This window comes from Heloderma suspectum, chromosome 7 (genome assembly GCF_057233095.1).
Source record: "Heloderma suspectum isolate Gila_16-S chromosome 7, 16-S_ref, whole genome shotgun sequence".
NCBI classification, from domain to species: Eukaryota; Metazoa; Chordata; class Lepidosauria; order Squamata; family Helodermatidae; genus Heloderma; species Heloderma suspectum.
In genome coordinates, this window is record NC_139464.1 from 63,811,456 (window position 1) to 63,838,599 (window position 27,144).

Consider the following 27,144-nt stretch of genomic DNA (forward strand, 5'->3'; position numbering starts at 1 on the left):
TTTGACTGGAAGTGGCCACTGTGGCCAAAATATAATGGGCCACATTCTAGCCTTAGTCCCTCAGACCCCTCATTCTCGTCCTTCATAACCTGATCATCTGTAAGAGCTGGGAATGTTATAAAGGAGCAATGCAAATCACAACTGTGAGTGGGTAGAGTAGTAAGGGTCTGAGCGTGGGTGGAGAGACTTCAGTGGAAAAGGACTTGCTTCCCATACTACTGCCCAGTTCTCCATGTCTCCTTGCCCTTCCCCCCCCCCTTCTTAGAGGAATATTTCTGTTGTTCTTTGATACCTCGATTCCTTCTTGAATCATCTTTGAGAACATACTTCCCAGTTCCCACATTCATGTACATGTTTTAAATAATATGACTGCAGCAACAGCCCTGTAAAGCCAAAGGTGCAGGGCAGTGGCAATATCTAAGCATCCTATTTGAATAGGAAAACCTTGGAGTAGAACCTCAATGGTTTTGTCTGTGGTCTCACATTGTGGTCTTAACAGGAGAAGTGATTTGATCTGTATCTGCACATATGATATTAATTTTTGATGTTTCGTACTGACCTTTTTGTGCGTACAAATTGTCATTGCAAAGGAATATGGCTGTGAAAATGTTTAGGATGCCAGTGCGGATGAGAATGGTAGAGCATGTGCTTTGTATTCAGAAGGTCCAAAGTTTAATCCCCAGCATTGTAGGCACTAGGGCTGGGAACCTGAGAACTTCATAGGGTGGCCATGTCTCCTCTTTTACAGAGGTCTGTCCTACATCTGGAGGGCTGCCAGACAACTGTCCTCTATTTTAACATTGTCCTCTATTTGGAGGGCAGTCCAGTCAAAGTCCAGTTTAAGGCTAAAGAGCCCTCAGAAGGAAAAGCTGGGCCTGGAAGTAGCCCACCAACACCACCTGGGCAGGGGAATGAGCAAGCACAAAGGTGATCTAATCACAGTCTTCCCTACTATGGTGAGATGTTCTGTATTTCTATTTAAATTATCATCATAACTTATAAATTTGCAGCTATACATATAAATTAGCATGTGCAAATTTTATGCAAAATGATGTCATCTTTTGTCCTCTGGGGCGAGGCAATCGTTAGTTTTGGGAGAGACCCTGGAGAGCTGTTGTCTATTAGAATAGTTGGCTTCATGAGCCAACAGCCTGACTGAGGGCCAAACTACACATTAATTCAGCCTTCTGTGTGTACCTTTTTCTACTATAAATAGCATCTATGACAAGGTGTGTGTGTGTGTGTGTGTGTGTGTGTGTGTTTAGCCCTTTTTAGCCCTTTACCCCCAAAGCACAATCCTGATGAAAGTCACCCCCTGAAGTCGGTATCTGGAATGGGAAGGAAGCTTCAGGATTGTTCCATGGGGGTAAAGAGTTAAAAATCCCTTCCCTTCCACACAGCCCTGATCCTGATTCTTCCCCGCCACCATCACACTTGCATGCAGTCATGTCATGGAGTCAGGACTCAGCGCAACCACTTTTTAGCAGGGACACTGATGTCATCTGCCGCCCTCCCTGTTCCCTCTGAGCTTAGCTGCAATCCTCACAGCAGCAGGGAATGGGGGGATGAATTTTCCAGGAACAATATATTGTTCCCTGTTGTAAGGCAAAATATTTTGGGGTGGCTTGGTCTTAACTGGGCAAGTCGCTTTACAACAGATCTGCTCCTGCTGGAGGTGAAAACCAGCTAGAACTGGTTTCTTGATATGGATCAATCCAGCTGCCTTAACTTTTGGACACTCCTTGGGGGCAGTTGTGGCTATGGGGACTATCATGATGAGTGCCTGAATGACACCCCTGCCAGCATGGCTAATATTAAAGAAGAAAAATTAAGCATGGAAGACAAAACTACACATTTAATGTGTGTAGCCCTCTGAAGAAGGCCACTTCTATGTGAACATCATGTTAGGGTTTGGGGGGGAAAATAGCTTGGTAGTCTGAGCGTAGTTCTGATTCTAACATGTATTTCCACCCTTATGCTTGAGATGCAGGACTGCAGACATTATAATCACATTTAAACATGGTTTAAACACACTAACCATATTTCTGAAAAGCAAAACAAGCTATATGAAAAACATATGCAATTATAATGAGCCTTTCTAAATTAAGCCTATATTTCCTAACGTATCTGAACATGTTACTTACCCATTAACATATTGTGTAGAATTAGAAAAATGAGGTGTTAACAGTGATTAGCACTACAAAACCACCAGTTTTATTTGCTTAACCACTGTGCATAATGTGATTGTTTAGATCATATGTTTTCAGTGGCTAAAATGAATTCCTAGCAAGGATCCATGTTATTTAGTTCTACATAACACCGAAGATTATGAGTAATATATGTAAGGAAAACACTTTCTTAAACCAATATATGCAGCTAATGGTTCAAAATGGAACTCTTCATACAGATGGAAAAGCAAGTCTTAAGGACTTGATCAAATAATCTTAGAAGAATTGTTTCTGAAAGGACTTGTAGCGGTATTTTTATGTGCTGAAAGCAGAGATTATGGAACATTATGCTTCTTACAAAATGGCCTGATTCAAAGGTCACAATAAGGCAGGCTTCCAGGGAATCCTGCTTTATTAGGATTAAGAAGCATGCTGATGCACACTGCCCAATCACTCCCACTTGGCTTCTCCTGCAAGTGGGAGTGGCTAAACAAACCATGGACCTGCATCTGTGGTTTGTTTAGCCACTCCCCCTTGCAGGCAGAGTGATCAGGCAGCATGCAACATCACTCTGCCTATAAACAGTAAGCCATGGTTCTCCAGAACCCTGGCTTATAGTTGTGTCCAAATGCAGCCAACATCTCTTCATTTTCATCCATGATTTTATTGGACTGGTTTGCACCCTGGCTTGTTGTGAGCTGTGGTGCATGGTGGTGGGTGCCATGTTGGATTTGCATAATCACCACCCAGGTGCAGCTTATCATGTTGTCTGAACCCAGGTGGCATGATTTGATTGACCCATGGGTTATTTGAGAGTTGGTTAACTCTCCAACAAGTTATGCCACCTGGCTTCAGACAATACGATAAGCTGAAGCCAGGCACTGATTATGCAAATTGCGCCCAGCACACACCGTGGCTCACAACAAGCCATGGTGGCTGGTTTAAGCCATGGTGGCTTGTTTTGATCATGCAAACCAGGTCATTGACTTAGCAAAGTAAATTACTAGTTTCATCAAAAAGCAAGTAAGATTCCCAATTCATTCGTGAAAATATCATCAATATTTTCGGACCAGGCCTACAGACCAGGCCTATGGTTGATGTTATAATAGAGTCTGGTGTCTTTTCCAGATCTAGCAACTCTGCACATTTGGTTATGGAAAATATATGCAGATTGGCTATTAGCTTAAATCAGAGCAAATTTTACTGTAGAACTAGATATGCTAGTTTCTCCACCCCCTGATGTTTGCTAAACCACTGCAAATTTATCCCTACAATAGTCATGATGGCCTTGCTGTTACGGGACTGATTTTTTAAAATAACAGACTTCATTTTTAATGGAAACAATTTATACAAATTTAAGCTGTATAGCTATTCAGCACATACATACTTTATAAATATGAAATTCATGAATGTATTGTGACAGCATAAATATTTTAAACATTCTCTTATAGCCTGCAGTACAAAGAAACAATCACATTATGTACACCCATACAGATTAAAACATATTGTTTTTCTTTAAGCCTTTTGTTGTTTTCCTGTTATATCTACATCCATGAATCCAGTTTGTGCTTTGGCATGTTTATTTTTAAATCCCACTGATTATCCTAGCAATCAAAATCCAAATGCATTGCTTTTGAAGCATTTAGATTGCTTAATAGCAGTAAACATGTAGATTTAGCAAACATAATGTTAAAGCTGTTACTTGATTGTCTAAATAACAATCTAGACTTTCCTAATTATGACCTGGATCATAAACCATATCTAGTTCCAAACAAAGGTAGGTTATAGATTTAACCTGCATAGAGAAAGAACCCTAGGGAAACATATCACTAGACAAAACTTGCCTGGTGCAGAAATACATAACCCCCAAGTGGTACTGGTAATTTTCCAGCATCTAAATAATCTTATTTCCCAACTCCCAACTAAATCTGATCGTGTTTGTGTGTGTGTGTGTGTGTGTGTGTGTGTTTAGCTTTCTGAGTACTGAGGATTGGGCACGAAAGCTTATTCAATGACATCTACTCCCACCTTGTGGTAAATTTGGTACACATTTCTTTCTAAAAAATATTTCTTTTATATTTTTCTGTCCCTTTAGTTAGAAAAATAAGAAAAATATTTCATCAACATTTCATGAAGATGTATATCTTCCTCTATAAGATAATTGGAAATATCCAATTTACAGGAATTATATGGTATAAAATTTGTCACAAGGTACAGGTAGATGCCATTTAAAAAATATTGGCATTCAGCTGTAAGTTGAAAACAACCACAAGCATGATACAAGTGGGATCATTAGCCATATGGTCACTAATTCTTTGCTTGTGTTTATTGCTTGTAACTATCATATTTATTTGTTGCATTCATACTTCACTCTTCTTTTTAGGCCACCTTTAAGGCTTCTAACTCTAAGGCGGCCTAAAAATAACTTAAAGTAAAATAAATAAATACATTCTTCCAAAGACCTTGGAGGATGATCTTAACCTCACAACAACCCTGCTGAGAGATGGTGACATGGCTGACTGGCTATGAGCTGCCCATTGCATTTCACGGCTGAGCAAAGAGTTGAACCTAGGTTTCTCACTTTCAAATGATAATATTCAAGTCACTTCAGCACCCCATTGCTGTGGACAGTGGGCATGCTATACTACATCGGAAGGACATGCTGCACGTATTCTAAAATACTCTTATTCGGATCAAAATAAGTAAAAAAATCATGAAGCTGCCTTTGGAAATATGGATATATAGACCCTAGACATCCAGAAAGTGGAATATTAATATGTACTTCTGAATACCAACACTCAGAAAAGCTTTGAAAATGACCTGAGGTATAGCACAGTGGAGAACTGTTCTTCACATGCTTTTGGGATTCAGAAGACCAAAATGCTTTGCTAAGCTGACCGCTCAGTTGTGATTTCACCATAGCCCAGAATTTCCCCTCCATATTTTCAAATACAAGGGTATATTCATATGAGGGAAACCTAGGGGAAATTAATGTGCACAAACTGGTGACAGTTTTCATTTTAAACAGCTTGAACCAAAAGGTCAAACTCCATCTTGAACTCACAACAGGTTAAACAGTAGATTGGGATTTCTGTAGGTGCAGACAGGGTCAGCATCAGTATATGACATCCTTAGGCAGTTGCAAGGGCCAGCACCTCACAGGACCCACTGCTGACACATGCCCCCCCCCCTTAAAAATGTTTTTCTGGGGCAGCACTTTGAACAGCACTGGGCAGTTGGGTCTGGCTGTCATTTTCATTTCTCCAAATGCCTGGCACCAGGTAAGCCCACTAGAGGGACCTTTTCCCAAGGCCCTCTCAAACTCTGGGGGCAGCTGCCAAAAATCCCCGCACCTTATTTCAAACAGTTCAGGTGTGTGGCTTGAATGTGCTTGGGTGATACTTTGAACTATGTCATCCTTTGGGTGTGTGCCAGCTTAGAAGCTTTTTAGAGAATGAACAAGCACCTGTAGCACCATTATGGTTACACATTTCTTAGAAATCTGGATCAGATGATACCACCTCAGTCGCTCCCCTATGTGTGGTGAGGAAACGGAATGAGAGCATATCTGCCCAGCCGGCATGCCTAATCTCCTTCTAGTGCTGCTGGCCACTCACGCTTGAGCACAGTGTTCAAACAGGTCTTATTCAAAAACAATCCAGTGCAACAGGCCTATTTAGCACTGTCAATTTCCCAGACAAAATGCAGGACGGAGGTAAGGCTCTCACTTCCCACCACACATACAGAAGTGATTGGGGTGGTATTGCCCAGTCCAGCCCAGTATCAATTTAGCAGTGGATGACAAGTCTGAGAGAATCTGGACCACTATAAAAACTCCTTCTTTCAGGATGCTTTAGGATTCAGCTAGTACATTCAGAACTGGCTACATTCAACACTGAATCATCACAGATTTTATAAGTTTTTCATTGTTCAAGACTGAAATCTACCAAAAGAACAGCTGGTTAGGTTTTATATACAATCCAACTGCAATGCAAACCTTTAGACATTGTCTGCTGCAAATAGGGTAGTCTTCAATCTAACTGGTATCTCAGCTATTAAATTGTACTTATGCCTCAGGCTTAATCTTTTCATCTTTCATATTTTCTCTGAGTCACAGTGGAACCTTTCTGTTCTTGTATGCTCAGTAAGACAGCACTGATTAAACACTTACCTTTTTCATTTCCATTTGCATACTGTGGAGGCTTGTTTTTGTCAATGCTATTAAAGCTCTGACTTCTTCGATTTAAATTTGAAGCTCCCTGGACTTTGGTACTGCTGCCTGCAGCTGGCACCCTTGAGGGCCCGGGAAGCCTAGAATAGTACAGTCAGAAATAAATTGGTTGCACACTGTAAACTCATAGGAAATAGGTAGTTTTTCAGTATAAATCCACAGAACAATGATTCTGGGGGAAGGCAACGACAATAAACAACAATATGATCCATGGTTAGTTAGACTCGACATTGCCAACAAAAGGTCTCATCTTAATAGGCACAAAAAGGGAGAAAGATGCTGTATAGGATCACAGACAAACATATAAAGATCCTTTGCATTTTCCATTCATGCTGCAAAAAAGATTCACCCACATACAATCTTTTATTCAAAGACTTCACTTCCATATATTTCTAATAAATGTCTAACAAAAGTAAACCAATCTAGGCATAGACCTTAGTGGGATAATATACTCTAGACACTATTTCTTAAATATACACTGTACTCAACTGTGAGAGATTTATTTCTTCTATTGTTCCAGTGTCAAGACTTTTGCAACAGATATTGGAGGAGGAATTCAGTGATTGATATAAATACATATTCAGTATTTCAAATTAAAACTCTTGAATGGAAATGACTACAGTTCAGGCTACATATTTCACTTGTTGGTATTTGCTGCCACCATCTGAAACATCCTCGGTAGCAAAGTTAAAATTAATAAAAATGCTGTTGCCTGCAATACATACAAACCTACACTAAACTGTCTGATTTGACTGTCTGGTTTAGTTATTATGCAATCTTGGGCTGCCATAAATGCTACCTATAGACATTAATTGCCCCAATACAATGCACAAAAGCGGGAACCTCAATAACTGACATGTTATCAGATGAATATTGAAAACACTGTTACCCTGGCACAGGATGAAAGCACACAAAATAATACAGAGAGAAAATAGCTAATATTAGGTTGGGGTGTTTTGTTTTATAAACAATGCTTTGCTCACTATATTGGCACATCAAAAAAGCTGTACTCAATTCCTTCTTTCTTACACACAAATTATGAACAACAATATTTCATACTAAGACCACAATTGTTTGACTACTTATTCCAGCTCTTCACCTGCTGTGAAACAGGTGGGTGGTGAATTGCAATATTAGGTGCCTGATAATCCAAACAATTACTTTTCCGTTCATTCCGGTTATTGGCCCTTTTCTCTGTGCCGGGAACAGAGCAGATTGTCTAGGCTTTTATGCATGCTAAATTTTATCATGGCCTATGAAAACAACTGGTCTGTGGCTACTGATTCAGTTACCTTATGAATGTGCTAAAAATACATTAATATCCAATTTTCATTAAAATGACTACAAGGGCTTTTGTAATACTTGAAAATAGATTTTAAAGGGCTTCCAACAGAAAATAGGTTCTAAAACACTTCCAACGCAGACATACATAAAATATACAAAAATTCTAGTAGCTTTAACCATTCACTATGGGATCACTTACTTTCCACATGTATCCATTTATTCCAGTTGCAGTCATTCCCCCCACAATCAATTTAAGCAACAAAGGAAATGCAAAGTGTAAAGCAATAGGTAATTCACAAGGGACATACTTCTGGTCAAAACTGTACAGACAGTGTTATAAATTTGGATAGTTAGACAAACAACAACTGTGGGCTTCCAGACATGATGAACTGTGGATGATACAAAAGCATCCATGCTAAATGGGACCCAAAACCTATGACCACAGGTGCACAACAACTGCACTCTGGTATAGCTCATTCCAGGCTATCACCAGCAGCTCGAGATTGGTTATAAAACTGACTCTGTACATTGGATTACACAACTGATAGTTCATTGTCAGCAGTGCACTGGACAGCCAACAGTAACGATCAGTTTTTAAAGAACTATGTATAATTGACATAGAATGAACACAAAAAGAGAAGCTGTGAGTCCTCGTTTAGGAAACAAATGCACAGATTTTAGTGTGCATAAGAAAGAAGGCCATAGCCATTACAGAGACAGGATAGGCAATCAACATGTCGGCTGTCTAAGGCTGTGAGATTTCTATCCATGTAAGGATTATTCACTGTTGTGTTTCATCACAGAAACAATAGTTTCCCATAAGACTATAGATTTTGTACAAAACTTTATTAAACACATTTCAGACTGGAACAGTGCTGGTTGCTCTACTCCAGTGGTTTACAAACTGTTTTCATAGGAACATAGGAAGCTGTACTGACTGGCAGGGGCTCAGGGTTTCAAACAGAAGCCTTCCCCAGCCCTACCTGGAAGCACTAAGAATTGGACCTGGGACCTTTCTGCTTGCAAAGCATGTGCTTTACCAGTGAGCCATAGCCCTTCCTAGACAAGAAGACTGATAATGACTGGTGAGTTAGTGTTCTTTTCCATTCTCAAGTCAACAATAAGCTATTCTACAGAAGTAGCCTGCTTTTTCTGCTCGATTTGTAAATTCACTGTTGTGTTCTTCCAAGGGTAAGCAGTAGCACACAATTTAGTTTCTCCTGTCTTGAACTGAGCCAGTTAACTGAAAAGGTGATGATTTTGCAAGCTGGAGGAAAAATCCACTGGGCAAGAGTAGAATTTATTGTCATTGGAAAACCAAATTATGGGCAAAGAGAGATGTCATATGAATAGCTCGCAGTGCTGTGACTGGTGCTGTCACAACCAAAGTGACAGGCAAGCATATGAGCAGGGGGTTGGACTCGATGGCCTTGTAGGCCCCTTCCAACCCTACTATTCTATGATTCTATGATTCTATGAGTCTTTACTTACTACACCCCTCTTTTGTTTATTCACTCACTGCCAGCCTTCTGTGGTGTTTCAAAGTAACAAAAGCTTCCTCAGCCCCAGGGGCCAATTCTGGGTCTCCTAGGGACCCAATCCAGCCTTACAGGGTTCCCTAGATGGCTATGCCCCCTTCCCTGGTCCCACCCCATTTCTTCCAACCACCAATTGTTTGGTGCTATCCCAACTTTTATACATTTGTCCCCATTGTAAAAGGTAGGATGGGCTATAGCTCAGTGTGATAGATCAAATGCTTTGCGTGCAGAAGGTTGCAGGTTCGATCCCCGGCTTCTCCAGGTAGGGAAAGGAAAGAATCCTGCCTGAAACCCTGGAAAGCTGCTGCCGATCAGTGTCGATAATACTGGACTAGATGGACCAACGGCCTGACTCTGTATAAGGCAGCTTCTTATGTTCCTATGTTGAATTGCCTCTCCTAAGGTTTAGTTAGTGACAGTAAGAGCTTTAAGCTTAAATATGCTTGTATTTTTGCCCCTACCCTTTGACTTTGGCCCTGCCTTTTGGCCCACCCACCATTGGAACGCAGCCCTTGAAAGCCTCCCCTAATGGAATTTGGCCCTCAGGCTGCAAGAGGTCCTGCAGCCCTGTTTTAAGGCAAGAGCCCAGCTCAGGCACTGAACTGCATGATATTTTGTTAGTTTTTCCTAGATGGAGGAACAGGAGCAGGAAATAGCAAGGAGAAAGGGACAACATTAGCAGGGACAGACAGGACTGACAGCTGGATTTGCCCATATGCTTGTCTGTTAGCAGTTTAGGGCATGATCCCATGCATGTTTCGACAGAAAAAAAGTATTTCTGTCTAAACGTGCATAGGACTGCACCCTTAGTTGCAAAAGTGCTCTGCAACACAGCCGAAGGATATGCTGCCAGTCTTTTTATATCACATCTTTCTCTAGCCTATGTGTGAACAAGAGCCTTTAGAGCAGTGAACTCCCTCTAGAGCCTTGACAACTCATTTAAATCAGTTACGTTACATGCAGTATGCTAAGTTGCAACACAAAGATATGCCTACAGCTATTACACAGAACGGTTATTTTTGCAGACAGGGGCAGGGCTTTTCCACTGGCCAACGGAAATATCCTGCAAAGCTTGCATTTAAAATATGATGATAAAGAGCTTAATGTCTACTTTGGTTTAAAGAATAAAAATGCCAGTGGGCCGTGACTCCATTAAGCATCACTAGCAAGCAATAAATTAGAGATGTTAACTGACCTAGAAGGCTTTTTTTGACTGGTTGCAATTCCACTGTGATTAGACTGAGTTGCATATCTGGCTGTCAGACTGTATGAGAAGAAACAGAGAAATTTAATTAAAGAATTTTTTTGAATATGCATAAAAAGCACAAACTTACCACCAAATGATGAGTTAATGTAATGCAAATAGAACATGGATAGAAAACAAATTAATCAAAGAAAAAGTTAAATGTAATGTTTACACCATGAGTTTTCAAAGTACAGACTATGTTGTAGTGCAATGCATTGTAAACTGCCCCATCTCGTGGAGGAAGAAACACTTTGTCTTCAGTACAAGAGTGGTAAGCTATCAACATGCTAACTGTTTTAAAATACAAAATGCTTTGGTGCCATCAATTTTTATCTAAAGATCCACTATCAACATTGAGGATATTGCCCGTGTTCAAAAAGGCCATTCTTTACAGTGGTGGGTAAATTGTGGCCCTTCAGATGTTCTGGACTACAGCTCCCAGGAGCCCCAGTCAGCATGGCCAATGGGGAGGAATCATGGGAGTTTTAGGACAGAACATATGGAGGGCCACAAGTTGCTCACCCTTGCTTTAAGACATTCATGAGCATTAATTGGGATCATGTGCCATGATTTACTCTTAAGCTTCATTCAGAAGTACAATTTTAAAATTTTATATAGCATTTTAGTGCTGTTTTGCTACACCAACACCTTTTATGGGGGGAAAAAACTAATTAGAATGAGATACCATTAATATGACATTGCATACCAGATAGATCTGACTCTTCATTTTCATATGGCACAATTTGTCCAACTTCTGTTACTGTCCAAGTCTACTGTCTGGGGAAGTGTATTGGGACATGGAGAAAATGACGATTTGTTCTAAGCATAGCTGTGCTAGCAACATGCAAAATACTGAGGTAGAAAATAAAATGCATAGGAAGGTGCTGGTGCTGGCAAGAATATAACATAACTAACTCTTAGAGGTGATGGTAATGACAAGGGATGTGACATGACAGGGCCTGGGATATGACATGGCAAAATATATGTTGTGAATAGACAGCTTATCACTTGGTAGAAGTGCTCCTGGACTGTACCGCTTCAGAATGCAGGTGTGGAATCACAGGAACAACTGTTTCACCATACCGAAAGGCAAAACAAAATGATCAAAACCTTAAAGAAAGTTAGGTGCCAGATGATCTCCCTGAGGTGCAAGGGACAGCATGCAGCCACACAAGAGTCAGTAGGGAAGGCAGAGTGGGGGGAAGGCAGGGAGGAGGTGCCCAGCTGGGCTTCATCCAAATTGTCCTGACCTACAATGAGCAACGATAGGCACTACTAGTTGCAGCAGAGAGAGCACTGCTGCAGTCCAGATCTCTTGAACTGAGACGGCATATAATAAAGGAGTCTCTGGAACCTGTCAGGGAAGGGAAAATCAGTGGACATGGCCAAAGCACTGTCTGGGCTTTGTTAATTTTCCCCACATAGAGGTGCAGGGGAGCAGCAGGAGCCAGCAGTATGGGTGGGAAGGAGCTGGCAGGGAGGGGCAAGACTGACAGCTTGAAACAGCATTCAGTTTGCTGGTATACTTGCATGTCAGATCAGCTGAAAAGGAGGAAAACAAGTGAAAAAGTCTGCCCTATGATTAGTGGTTTGGCATACATCCAGTCACTTTCACATGTTTGTTTGTTTATTTCATCTCATTTCTATACCGCTCAATAGGCGAAGCTCTCTGGGCGGTTCACAAAAATTAAAAGCAAAGAGCGCACAATAAAACAATACAAAATATATTAAACATTAAAACCACAGTAAACAGTACAACCAGAATAAAGCCAGAAATAGCCATGTAAGGCTATTTCATATCAACAAATGCTGACAATTAGTTTCTGTGTGATAAGCTGGCATTATTCACCAGGCTCTTCCTGAAAGCTTGAACATTTCCATGTAGAAAAGGGGTAAGTAGTTTGGTTGACTCAAAAAGGCTGCTGACTACTTACTAAAGAAAAAGGGCTTTGAGATAACTATCTGGAGCGGGGGAGGGGGAGAGATTGGATGATGTGCAGTGGACAGTTTTAGCCAAGCAATATCAAGACTCATGGCACAGAGAGTCATAAGGGAATACAGGCCTGTGATGAAGGCTAAAGCTGATACTAAATCCTGTGATTCATTATTGAAGTCTGGGTGAATAAACCAAATGGTAAAGTGCTTCATTGGATTAAAAACAGGGCGCAATGCTAAGCAGATATGCTAACAATCTGAAAAGCTAAGTATGTTCCTAATTGTAAGTGCAAGGATTTTATTTTACTGTCTGCAATCGTTTTTTACTCATATGGGAATCAGCACTGGAACAAAATAAATCCCAAAACTAGTATTCAAAAAGCTTGAGAAGCATAACATTTTCTCCTTTTAATTTCTAATACTTTTAATGAGATCTCACATTTACAGCTCCTGTGTGATGGCATTTGAAATGGAAGTACTATACATTCTTCTTAGGTAAAAATAATAGAATGTGAAAAAGCAATGGACTGTAAAAGAAAACAAAAGAAAAACCCTAGCGACGGGTATGTCACAGAAAGCCAATATTCTGTACCAAACAACAACACACACCCAACAACCTCAAAAGAAAGTGGAGAGATTTACTACAGCCTTAGGAATACTCTAAGAAGTGCTTCTGCACAAGCCTCATTGAAAGGAATGGGAACTGCACAAGACAACTCTTGTTCTCCTTTGAGAAAGAGTTTTAATTTATTTTCTGCACACCTTGAGTTGCCAGGTTGCCTGAGTTTCTTTTTCTTTTAACATCAAACAGAGGCCCATTACCAAGAGAAATCCACTTGAGATGATAGCAGACGTAGCAGGCTTCAGGGGTTTGTGACCTAAACCTATCCTATGACAGTGAGGAGTTGATAGCCACACTGCCTGGAGAAATGTTGCCAATGTCAGATGTCATAGGAAACACAGGAAGCTGCCTTATACTGAGTCACACCATTGGTCCATCCAGCCCAGTATTATTCCCACTGGCTGCCAGTGGCTGTCCAGGGTTATAGGCAGGAAATTGTCCAGCCCTACCTGAAGATGCTAGGGATTGAACTTGGAACCTTCCGCATACAAAACATGTGCTCTACCACTGAGCTACAGCGCATATGTTATCTGCTCAAGGCCATTCTCATCGCATAGGCAGGGCTGGCCCTAGACATTTTGCTGCCTGAGGTGAAGGACAAGATGCCCCACACACCCTTCCAAGTACAGAAGCCAACCAGACTGGTAGTTGAATCTTACTTCAACAATGGGGGCAGGACAGCATTCTCCAGTGCACCTGAGGTCAGCAAGCTACTTTAAGAGATGCAAAGCAGGCTGTGTGGCACACAGCTATGTTCTCCAACACCTCTCCAGCCACCACTACCATCACTGGCACCTGCTGCCTGAGGCAGCCAGCTCACTCTTCCTAACGGCAGGGCCAGCTATCCTCATAGGTTAGGCAGGACCAGAGTCTGAGAACTGCATCAAAAAATTATGAGAAAGTGAATACTGATGATAAACATGTTCCAGGTTCCCAAGGATGTTGCTGGGGCTGCCCTTAATCTGGAGGCTGGGCTGAATTTCTTAAAATACTTGGCATGCATTTATTCTATCCACTTTGGGATCCACTGTGCTGCCTCATGCTTCCTCCCAATTCCCTAGCTTCCAAGGTACTGCCAGACTCTTTTGAATCTCTTTGGTTGAAAGCTGTGGTCCAAAAAGTCACCACAGTAGGTCTCTCACCCTCCTATTTGTTAACCATGGACTTAGTGCCAAATCAACCATTAAACAGAGATTACTAGACATAGACTATCAGGCGCTTCAAGGAGATGCATGGGGACCACATTCCCCCAGGCCTCTCCTGTAATGATGGAATGGCCTATTTAGGATGGGTAACTACCCCCAAATATTGGAAGGCATTGTCCTTAGCAAGGTTTAATGTTCTCCCTTCCAAACTATTAGAGGGCAGATTTAACAAAACTCCAGTGAATAACAGATACTGTCCCCATAACTACGTCAAGGTGGAGTCCATCTTGCATGTTCTGTTCCACCGTAGTTATTATCAAGAGGCCAGAAAAGACCTAATATATCCTATTATGCAGTTTTTCCCTGGTTGCTCTCTTGAGTCCCTTTTACTCCAGGGCACCAATAACTCAATTACTGAAAAAGTGGCTAAATTTCTGGATCTGACTATTCTTGCTAGACCACTCCTGACTGTCTGATTATTTCTTTTAAATTTACTAATTAGTGTTTTTACAGATTTTGTACCTTGCCATTTTTATTAATATGTATTTTTATTAACATGTGTTTATTTCAATTCTTGTACTAATGACTATGACTATAATTGACTATAAATAAATAAATAAATAAATAAATATTGATTAATTAATTGTGTTCCAGTCTGCATATTGATTCAGGAAGTGCAAATCTGGTAAGTTCTTATCAAAATGTGAACTGAACAAAATTCTTCTCCAGAACTAGATATAAACTTTATTTATTTTTATTCAGTAAAATAATGTTTAAGCTACCATTCATCCTTATGAATGCCAGAGTGGTGCACAATATGTATGATTATAGATAGTCATTTTTTTAAAAACCCAATAAAAGCAATAAAATACAATCATCAAACAACTGGAAGGTAGAAAATACAGCAAGACATACGGCCCAACTTAAAATGTCCAGGCAAACAAAACAGTTTTAACCTACTGCCAGAAGAATTGCAATGTCGGTGCCAGGCACACCTCTAAATAATCAGTGTTCCACAGTTGGGGCACCACAGTGGAGAAGGCTCTGTTTGCAGCTGATTTCATGTTGTTGTTTCAAAAGCTACAAATGCTGCTATTAAGTGTCTTGTTTTGCTCTTTTAATCTTTTTATACTGCCTCTTTCCACTTGTGGAATATACTTTGCCACATACAGGATTTATCTACTGTCTCCTAGTTTACTGACCTATCTGAATATATTGACACAATCCAGTAGAAATACCCTGCATAATTAAGAAACAAGGAATTGGTTTCATATTACTTTCGTAAAATTATTTTTAGGCCACCCTTAAGGGTAGACCCTCTCAAGTCAGTGTATAAAATAAAAATAATCCAATAAATACATATTCAGTAAAAGGCCCATTTATTCAAAATAAAGGCAAGATTTTCCTGTATCATTCCTGAGGCTCGGGAAATGCTCCTAATTTCTTTCTCAAAGATACTGACAAACTTGTCTTATTAACTCTAAAAAATCCTTGATTTTTTTTTTATCAAAGGTTAATGAGAAAATACTGCCAGTCACTGCTTGATTACATACAAAAGAAGGTAAATTAGGGATATCTTGCAAGCTGCAGTGATTCTAATGGGAAATGATTATTCCTCTTAGTCACTATAATCACATAAACGTATATTTATATGGATATACAGTCGTTCACAGGTTTATGGACATCATATATAATCCAGATGAGGTCAATGGAAAACAACTCCAAAGTTGTTTTTTTTTAAGTGTTAGGAGGATCATTTAAAGCAGTCTTCCCCAGCCTCGTGCCCTACAGATGTGCTGGACTACAGCTCCCAGTATGGCCATGCTGGCTGGGAATAATGGGAGTTGTAGCCCAACACATCCAGATTGGAGAAGGCTGATTTAAATGGTAAATGAGCACGCTTTTTGTATCCTGTGGCCAACTGTGGTTATTAGGTGTTCAGTTAAACTATGTAAGATGAAGTGTGAGGAAACATCGGAAAGAAATTAAAGCATGTTCTTTTCCTTGGATTAAATAGCAAAATGTAACTTCTGTGTGGTATTCAAACATATGGAGGATGCTTCTAGGTACTGTACGCTGATCCTAGAGCTAAAGGATGCTGATTATCTTGTGAAAGAAACATAATGGTAAATTTGAAACACTTTATAGTACAGGTCATATACAAAACCAAGTAATGATGTTTTGATCATACACACACACACACACACACACACACACTGGTCTCTCAAGCCAGTCTCTTTATTACATTATTGTACCACAGCAGCTTGGAGCAAAGTCTATGAACTACAGAGACGTTTTTTGTGGGTTCTATTGCTGAACTTATCACTAAACCAGATTTTGGTGTCATGCAGTGGCACACTTGATATACAGTCTAGGTAAGAGAAAATAAAAGTAGGTAGAGAGAGTGCTGCATTGTGTTTTATGTACTGAAACATTTAGCTGACTTTAAAAGTATATCATCATTTCCTACTCATGGGATGATTTTATGTCTATTCTAGTTTAGGTGAACAGTTCAAAAGACTTGGCTTTTCAAACTTCTTGTGGTTTGTATGAAAAGGCAAGCAGTGCCCTTGAACTCTTGATATTAGATTCCAAATTCTGTTTTCATGGTTCATTATGCACTGCTGGCTATCAGTCTTGAGGTTATGCTATTCTACATTTATTTCCTGCTAGAAACTACAGTTTCATAACCACATACATCCTGCTATCAGGCATCTGATGGCAGTTGATCTCAAGATAGGCTTTTGGGGACTAGGAATATTTTATTTTATAGAAATATGGAGAAAGATGAGCTATAAATCCATATACTACATAAAATGTTTGTTAGACTGACAAGAAAAATTGGACCATTACCCACTCCAGATAGCTGAGCATGCACATCTGTGACTTAAATCTGTCAGTGTTGTAGTACGTAAAAAAGAAAGAAAAGAAACTATCAACAGGGAGTCCATATTATTTAGCATTACAAACACAAGTAAGAATTTGTTTCAAGCTACCATCAAAGTTCATAGGGTCAGTTAGTAACAGTATAGAAAGAAGCAATGGTGATAAAGCAGTCCTGTAGTTAGAGAGGCTATATTTACTTTAGTATGACCCTCTCTATACACTGACATCTTATTTACTTATTTATTTATTAACACTTATTAATAGCACCACTACATTCCACTTAATGTAATACAATTTCTAAGCAGTTCACATATAAATATTAAAAATCACATTTAAGCACACCACTAAAAACAATGTCAACTATAGTAACAATACAAATCACATTTGTATTCCTTCTCCTCCTCCAACTGTTACCACCAGCAGCTATTCTAACAGGCTGTACTGAGAGGGGCAGCAGAGCCATTCCACGAGCCCAGCTAAAATAATCCCCCCTTCCCTCTCCATTCCTTTTTCCTTGGGTGTTGTGTCTTTTCAGATTGTAAGCCTGCAAGCTGGGACTGTCTCGTCTGATTGATTATATGTAAGCCACTCTGGGAGCCTTTTTGGCTGAGGAGTAGCATAGAAATACTTTAAATAAATACAAAAATAGATAAATACTCAGAGGCAAGCCTTATCAACTCCAATAGCATTTGCTCCCAGGTAAGTATGTAAACAACTGTGGCCTTAGAACACATGAATCTGACTTGTACAGAGTCAGGCAATTCGTGTATCTTGCTTAGTATTGTCCTCATTGACCGGAAGCAAACAGGAGTTTCCAGCCATACCTAGAAACAGCAGGGCTTGAATCTGGAGCCTTTCACGTGTAAAGACATGCCCTACCACCGAGCTCTGGCCCCTATCCAAGTAGGATAAATTTGTCTATAGCAGGAGTAAGCAGCATGGTGCAATAGGCAACAATACACCCCTGGACACCTTTCTTGGCACCTGCCAAGATGCCCAATCCCTCCCACTTATATTTTTTAAAAATGAACACATTTTCTTACTGGCAGCTGGGATTGCTGTGAAATAGATTTCTGTTGGTGCTGAAAAGCGGATCCAAATGAGTTGTTTAGTGTGTTGCAGCTCAGACCCACACCTCTGCCTTGTACTCAGCCTTTGGGGCAGGTTACGTGTCCTTTGCCATGCCTCCCATGGCACCCATATTGTTGTGGTGCCCAGGACAGTTTCTCAGAGCAAGAGCCTAAAATGGTTTCCTGCACCTGATCTATAGGTTCCTTGCTCCAAACAACCATGAACCTAACACCATTGCATTGACCATCTCTTGTCATTGGTGCACCCAGACACAATTCCTTTTCTGTTAGATATTTTATGCCTGCCCTTCTTCAATACACAAATTTCTAGGGCAGTTAACAAGTAAATAATAACTATTTAAGAACAACTGCCACTAATCAGCCTAAAAGAGAAGCATAAAACATATGCTGGGGTTAAGATGTTAAGAGCTGCATAAAGCATATAGACAAGAATGAACTCGTGTCCTGGGATATTTTAGATATATTTGACAAAGTCCCTCACAAAAGGATCCTAAGGAAACTTAGCAGCCATGGGACAGAGAGTGGATCCTCTTATGGAGTCAGAAGTTAAATGATAATAGGCAAAGTTAGGAAACAAAGTGTAACAATTAATGCGGTTTCCATAATGGAAAGACAGTAGTATACAACAGGGTTCTGTATTAGTTTGCAAATTACTAATAAATAAACTTTTTAAATCTGCCAGACTACATTTGTTCAATCTGTTTTGGCCTCCCACTAATCCTAAATCTTTTGCCAATAGAGTAGGCTGTAAGGGTTGCCTGAAAGGTCATTTAGACCAACTTCAAATCTCATTACACTATTATAATATTAAATATTTAGAATGTTTAAATTTCCATCACGAAATCTCAAAATGGATAGAGATAGCAAAAGTACAGAAAAGGTCAACAGAGATGGATTATCTTCCCTACAAAGAATGGTGAAGACTGTTCGGTCTTCTAGGCTCTGAAAATTGACCAAAAATGTAAGACACAATACATATTTACAAAACTAGAAATAGTGTGAAAAGATAGAATGAAAACAAATGAAATTCCAGTAGAATTCCACATTTACATTTTTATTGCTTTATCCATTTTGTAAACTGTGCAAGGAATATGATTGAAGGTTGCTATAAAATATGTAGAATAAATAAATAAGAAAACGTCCTTCAAAAGCATTTTTTTAATTATTAAAAACATTAAAAGAGAAATAGATCTATCAGCAGAGTCTACTAGGCATGAACTCCATATTCAAGGACATAATACCAGATAACTAAAGTAAACAAATAACTAAACTACCCAATAACCAAACTAAAATTGTTGGAACCGATATCACCACATAGTTATTCTTGAGAATTTCTGGCACCAGACAAAATGAACCATTGCTCTGATCCAGCCTGCAGCTCTTATCACTTCTTTAATTTGGTCTTAACTTGATGGATTATAAACAATAGCCTGTGATATGGTATAGGTTTATGTTGTGTAATTGCACAAGGAAAACGGCCCACTGCGTGTTTGAATCTATGCCATTCTTCTCTAGTTTGTGGCTAACAGTTTAGAGTTCTATATTTTCAAGTTCGCAAAATGGGATATGGAAGGAACAGAAGACAGCAAGGGAATGATTATTGAAGAGGCCATTATTTGATTCATTACTAAATATTCAGTGCAGTCTAAAATCCAGATGCAGATGAAAAGCATGCATAAAGTTGGATCAGCCATTTTTATTTTTGCAAGGTAGATCTGAAAGCTGAAGAGATAAGCCACCTTTAAAACTTGTGTGGGGGTGCCTTGCTTCTTTAGCACTGAGAATTGCCACAGCAAAAATGCAAAGATAACTCCTGCTGCTGCCCACACAGTTTGTTGCAATTGTAAAACTTCATGATCTGGCCCTACTAAAATAGCAGAACACATGACAGAATTGTGGCAGTTCAGTGCACAGCACAATGCATATCAAGAATCTTTCAAGTGGTCTTTATATTTCATGACTACTTTAGAGATTCATTGTCTTTGACAGTTAATGTGGCAGAACTCACAAGGACTCCTAGACTGTTGAGATTCACCATTCCCATAGCTACCTATGAAAAAACAGTGAAGTAAAACATGATCCATAGTATATAAGTTATAGTGAAAAATGGCCTTAAGTACCAACCAACTAAATACATTTGCTTTTCTAAAGTAACACATGGTGAACTTTAATGAATTAACCAAATCCAGCTGCATCTCAAGCTGTGACCACTGTGTCTATATGTGATAACTTTGGTTTGTCTGCATTTTGGAATTTTGCTGACAGCTCCCTGAAATCAGTTACTCACTAATCCATGAATGGGAAAGACCTTTCATCTACATGTGTTTCCCCTTAGTATCTGGGTGGCTGAAAGACCATCACCGTAGCAAGCTTAGATATGTGCTGCATTGATGAAATAAAACTTGCAAAACATGGCATGAAATATAGTGTAATCATTGTTGCCATGCATTTCTATTCAGAGACATAACACAAAGCCATCAGCATTGTGATCTACTTTTTTCTTATCTTTTGTAAAATAAGCAATAATGAAAGCATGACTAACTTGTAACTGTACTGCAGGAATAAAATTCCTGTACTGCAGGAATAAAAGTGTTCAATAAAACTATGTTCACTCCTTAGAACAAAGGCTTATTGTTGGTCAGAATGTCTCTCTTCAAAAATCTTCATAAACAATACTAAAGTCCTTCCTTTTCTATTCATCTCCATCAATCTCTATAAACGTATCTGATATTTATCTCTATATTCAGTTCCATAGAGCAACTATTATTCACCCCCTAAGTAAACCTGAAATTTAACTATAGCCACTTCCTTCAGAACTCTACTTGCCAACAGTATTACCAGACTGATCAAGAAATCAGCTCACTGTAGATGAACCTTCACTTCTAAATATGAAACATGTCCTCTGACTGAGCTTCTAAATTTACAAATTCTTGGGTAGACAGGGAATAGCTTTTATCTAAGCAAAGCAGTTATGTGTCATTCTTAGAAGGGACTTGCTTGTGGGGGCTGAGGATTAATGAGGCTTCTGCAGTTAAGGATAAACAATGTTTTAATGAAAGCATTAGGTAGTATGTGTGTATTCTGGTATATTTATCTTTTATTATGTGGTGGTGAGGAATTTTGGTTTGTTGATATGTGTAGTTAATTTCTTGGATCATGCTATGGTGAAAATCTGAATCTAGAACAGACTATCCATCAAGTAGCCCATCTGTGTTTACCAAGGGACAAGTGCACTCAGGCATCAGAAATCCAAAAGTTAGCATTTATATAGGCAACTTGCTGATGGGTTATTTCATTTATCATTTTCAGATTACATGCATGGCAGAATAAACACACATGAGTGGAGGGATTGTGGCAGCAGGCCCCACCTCAATTTATCCACATTTATTTCAAGATCTGTAGTCTATGCACATAGAACTATACATAGTTTTCTCTCCAGGGAATCACGAAGAGAACCTTACACATATTGGCCCAGTTCACATATCATGACTACCCAGAGTGAGTGGGAGCGAGCAAGAGCACTGGCTCCTGGCCACCCCACCCCTTGCTCCTGCTGAGCTAAACAACCCAAGGACACTCCATTCCTGGGTTGTTTATTGTGATGTCTGAAGCTGGAATTGTGGGTTATTGGGAGAGAGAACACCTTGGGTTGTTTAGCTCTGTCTGGCTGTAGCAGGAGCAATTCGGTAGTGACAACTAGCACACTTGTTCACTCCCACTTCATTAAAAAAACAACCCATGGCTTAACAAACCGTGGGTTGCTGTGTGAACCAGTCTGTAGACTCGATAGACAATCTCAGATGAAGACACAAAAATCAGGTGTGGATTTGCCACTACAATCCTGCTCCCTCCCATGGATATTCATGTGTGTCTTTCTGATGTATGTGTGTGTGTGCGCGCGCGCGCGTGTGTGTGTCTGTCTGTCTCTCTCTCTCTCTCTCATTAATTTTAGTAAAAAGCAACCAAACTATCTCCTGCCATTTTTGCTTACAAATGAAACCTCACTTCTCAATAAACCTGCAGAAGAAGTAGCTGCAGGCACTCATTGGTGGAAGACATGCCTATTTGATTAATCTGGCTTGCTGGTAGAACACATGCCTGTTCTTAATTAATTTGCAGGCAAAATACAAGTTACCTTTAGTACTTAGCATGCAGTACCTCTGTTCTTTTTCCTTACTTAACAGTAAATGCAGGACACTGGCTTTAACACTTTGTGCCCCATCCCACCCCATGGTCCCGACCTGGACTAAACACCTGCAATTTGTATAAGAAAAAAAGCCCCAGCTGAAGTAAATGGAGGCTTTTTTTCCTGTGCAAATTGCAGGGCCGGGGGTAGGTTGATCCGAGTCAGGGTCATAGTGGGGACAAAGGATTAAATTTCCCATACCCCCTGCTAGGGTCTGGATCTTGATCAGGTTTCCTCACTTCCTTTTGAATAAGGAAAAAGAAAGGACATAGCTGTGTGACATGTATTAAGCGTCATGTGTAGTCAGCGTCTCTTTTGTGTGATTCCAGAGAAGCACAGTTATTTGAAGAGGTCTTATCCACTTTGAAAAGTATGCTGGAGCAATTAAATCTTTATGGTTACTTGCTTGCACCTAGTGTAAACTGTTGTTGCAATCCATAACGTGCAAATTAGTTGAGAAAATCCAAGCTCCTCCTCCTAGTGGATGCGCCTGCAGTCACTTTAAGAACGTACTCTTACGATTCAAACTTCCTCTTATTGCGCTTCCTCTGCACTGTGTAAAGTGTGAATTTATTCATACAGACTTTTAATGATGATAAGATCTATGAGCTCCACATTCATCTGGACAAAAATAGACTCCTGATTTTCACATTACAGAGAAACTGAGTCATTCAGGGTGCTGTCCTGTTTGTGGGTTTCTCGTGGGCAGCTGGTTGGCCACAGTGTGAACAGAATACTGGACTAGATAGACCCGTGGTCTGACCCAGCATGGCTCTTATGTTATTAAGCATCCTCTCTGCTTTAGCATCCAAGCTATCCTTTGAGCAGGAGAGAAAGTGATCTTTTTGCCTAGCTAAGACATAACCCTTTGAAAAGTGTACAGTGTTCTCAATTGAGAGCTTGCCATATGCTTGCCAACTTCTAAAATGACCTACACTGACCAAGGGCCCAGCAAAAGGTAATGACCCTGATTAATGCTTTTACACTCTACACTCCCTCATACAGAAGCGTAACTACAGTGCCAGGTTACATTTTCACTATCTTTTATTGGAGCACAAAGAACGGCTCAATAGTTCCATCTCATTTCCCAGTAAATCAAGATAAATGTGAACAATATTTTTACCATGCACCTTCCAGTTAGAGTTAATAAATTAAATTCCTCTACCTGATTCAGAAATGTAGTTCAAGCCACATAAAGGACCTTATTGATCATTTGACCTTTAGAAGAAAAGTACAGGTCAGATTTGGCAATGATTTTTAATTTAATTGAAATACAATCTATTTTCAATAAGGTGAAGTTTAGTATGAATACTATATTTGTACATTCAAGTACAAATTACGATAAACTGTCTACAATGTTATGATGAAAGAACAATTTAATTGGAATATTTCTTTAAACATGCCCACAATGGAAAGTTGCCCTTAGTGTACTGGTCCCCTTGTTCTTGACATCACTTGAGCTTTCTTTTGATCTCTCCAGGTATCAGGTTATTCATCCATCTTTCAGCTCCTGCTATCCCTAAATATGTACCAAACTGATTCTAGCAAAATGTATTCTTGCCCATCTCCTGCTACAAAGTGCTTCCTAGGCAGCGACCCTAGGATTACCTAGTAGCAAAGTGCTCCAAAGGCAGACCACTCAATATTTTTACAATAAGAGCTCTAAAAGTGAACCCACAATGCCATATTGAAGAGTACTTATATGTTTTAAATGTACAATTAAATTTGCAATGAAAATTACATATGCAATCATTTTTATGAAAATTCAAGACAATAATTATAAACATATTTTTTCATAGTAAACATGATCGTGCTGTTAATTTACAATGTGCAATTATTAAATGGTTAATTTCAAAAGCTATTTTTTAAATCAGTAGCTAAGGAAAGAGAGTTTCAAAATATTAACTATATGACCAGCCAACATAGAGCTTGCTGAACTTGTATACTCTTCAGACATTATTTATTTATTTCTATACCGCCCAATAGCCGGAGCTCTCTGGGCGGTTCACAAAAATTAAAACCAAAGAGCACACAATGAAACAATATAATATATATATATAAACATTAAAACCACAGTATAACAATACAACCAGAATAAAATCTAGCAGCAATGCAGAGATTTAAAATACAGATTAAAAACAGCAAAGCTAAAAGTCTGAAGAGCTAAAATGTTAAAATGCCTGGGAAAATAAGAAGGTCTTCACCTGGAGCTGGAAAGAATACAATGTAGGTGCCAGGCAAACCTCACTAGGGAGCTCATTCCACAGCTGGGGTGCCACAGCAAAGAAAGCCTTCCTCCTAGTAGCCACCTGCCTCACTTCCTTTGGCAGAGGCTCACAGAGAAGGGCCTCTGAAGATGATCTTAAGTGGCTTGTTCAGACGTTCTTGTTCAGATCTAGTTACGAGTAACTAGAGTGCTCCTGACTATTATGGTGGGCCTCTGTCCTGACGATTGCTTAGCACTGCTGGACATTGGTGAGGTCAGGGTTATGGGCTTCTGCTATGGGTTGTGTGTTCTGCTGTGGTTTGCACAAGGCAAGTTTCTCAGGGAGGCAGAAACAGGACAGCACCTTGGAGAGATCCAAATGGTGCTAGGGCTGGGAGCCAGCTTGTCAGCATGTTCCAACAAGGAGCAGATTGAGACTGAGCCTTAACTAGGGGTTTGGTTTCCTTTGGTCTGGTTGGTCCTGCCTCCACACTGAGTGGGGCCTGGCAGGGAAATGGCCTGGCTAATTTCTAAGCTAATCACATTTATGGGTGAGAACAATGGGTGCTGTTGCACTCATGTCCTGCTTTTGTGTTTCCCATGGGCAGCTGGCCAGGCACTGTGTGAACAGAATGCTGAACTAGATGGACCTTTGGTCTGATCCAGCATGGATCGTCTTCTGTTCTTATTCAACCTGGTTCATCTCTCCAAACCCACTACCTACACCCAATCCACATACTCCCCTTCCATCCCATCTACCCCTGATACCCCCAACTCCCTTCTCCTTCCTTATAAAACACACCTTCTGGTAGGTCATTTATGTCAATGGTACTCTAGTCACAGTGAGAGGGAGGCTCTCTTCCTTTACCCTCATATGGGAATGTTGCATAGAACATGTTGGCCCATGGAAAGTATAGTTTCCCCAAGGGTTACTGTAGCGTCCATAGCCCTTGGAGAAGCTACTTTTTGCAAGGGCCACCAAGGACTGTGAAGTGCACCTAGCACCTGGCACCAACCAGAGAAGAAAGGGAGAGACCTCCCTCCTTCCCTCTCACTGTATTCAGAGCACTGCTGCTACTAGCCCCATTGATAAATGTAATTCAAAGGGAACAGGACAGTGGAGGCTGGTGGCTCTGATGTCGGTGAGGCAGTGAACCCATTCCAGGTTTCAGTCAGAACTCTAAAGGAGCTATCCAAGGTGCTTCTCACTGGTTCTAAATGAAACCCGCCCCACTGACATCGGAGCCACCAGCCTGCACTGGAAGAGAGGATGTGTAGAGGTGACTAGGGACACAGGTAAACTTGTAATTTTAATTCAAGAAGGCTTCACTAGCCTCATAATGCTTACCTTTTCTTTGAAGGCTAGCGTTGCAAGCCCCCAAAGCTCTTATCCAGGCCTGAGCCCAGCAAGCTCACCACCATGTCTATACAGATCACATGCCACTACCTTTCACATAGATAAATAATACTAAGTTAAAGCTACCAGAAAAAATAGGTATCTGTTTTATTTCCATCACAGTTCCATATTGTAATACATGTCTAAGTGAAGGATATGCACAAAACATGGTCACTACATCAGAGCACTCTTGCATATGATTTTGAGCTTCATTGGGAAGTGGGTAACAATTGCCCACAGTTTCACTGTGGGTTCAGTTTCAATAGGTAATATTCAACAGGGGTGAAAAGCTAGTAAGAAAACCTCTTTATTCAACCCCGTGCCCTTTAAAAGCACTAAAAAGAAGCGAAGTGTGTAATTAAACAAAGCAACATATTCAGTTAAATATATATGTCAAGCGTGTGCAGCTTTGTTATAATCATGAATTATGTTAAAATCATATGTTTATGAAGTACATTCTTTGACTATGCTTATAAAAGCCTGATCATCTAAGTGCTATGATACTTAGTATAGCTCCATTCACGTCAATAGATTTCTGCCTGAACTATTTAGCTAAATAATATCTGATTGGTATTCATTATGGAAAGTTTGAGCTGCCTAAGTGGTTTTTGCTTTTGAAGGTGATGTTTCCTTTCACTCAGTGAGTTTTATATTTATATAACAATCCGAATATTACTTTTCCCGTTTATAATTAATCTCTGAATAATCCCATACATTGCAACAGCCATTCACCTGAACTCAGCTAGAAATTCACTGGTGTTCACCTTGCACATTTGATGATGCAATTATCTTGCTTGCAGATTGAAAAGGAAAGACGCAGTATTCTCATTTGCCAGTGCCGAACATGGTTCCACCGTCAGGAGGCCCAATAAAACTCCCTGATCTGGCTTAGCTATAAATGCTCCCAAGTCATGCTTTGATCTTTACCTGGGAAACCACTACCTTGGTTTTGCCTGTATGGCTTTGACTTCTGTTGTTGCATTTCATTCCACCTCTCTGCCTGTCTCCCTTGTCTGCTGCATCCATGCACTCTGTTTCCAGCTTCTTTGGACAAATATCACCTTTGAGTTTGCCAAATAAGTCTCAGTTTTGGACTATTCTTAGCTGTAATACTTTGATCTTCCGGCGCACTGTTCCTCAAACCCAGACCCTATCCCGATCTCAAACCCTGCTGATACTTAGCCCAGATCTGATGTGTCTACCCATCATT

The 27,144-nt window shown here is 40.0% G+C and overlaps 1 protein-coding gene across 2 annotated transcripts in view; it reads right to left on the reverse strand.

The window, feature by feature from the left end:
* Nucleotides 1-27,144, reverse strand: part of NAV3 (neuron navigator 3) — a 351,861-nt gene that overhangs the window by 196,912 nt on the left and 127,805 nt on the right. For both annotated transcript variants that reach the window (XM_084810412.1, XM_084810411.1), the window contains exons 6-7: nt 10,417-10,485; nt 6,340-6,479 (exon numbers count right to left, since the gene is read on the reverse strand). In XM_084810412.1, coding sequence (XP_084666538.1) covers nt 6,340-6,479; nt 10,417-10,485 — 209 coding nt within the window. The remainder of the gene's footprint in view (nt 1-6,339; nt 6,480-10,416; nt 10,486-27,144) is intronic.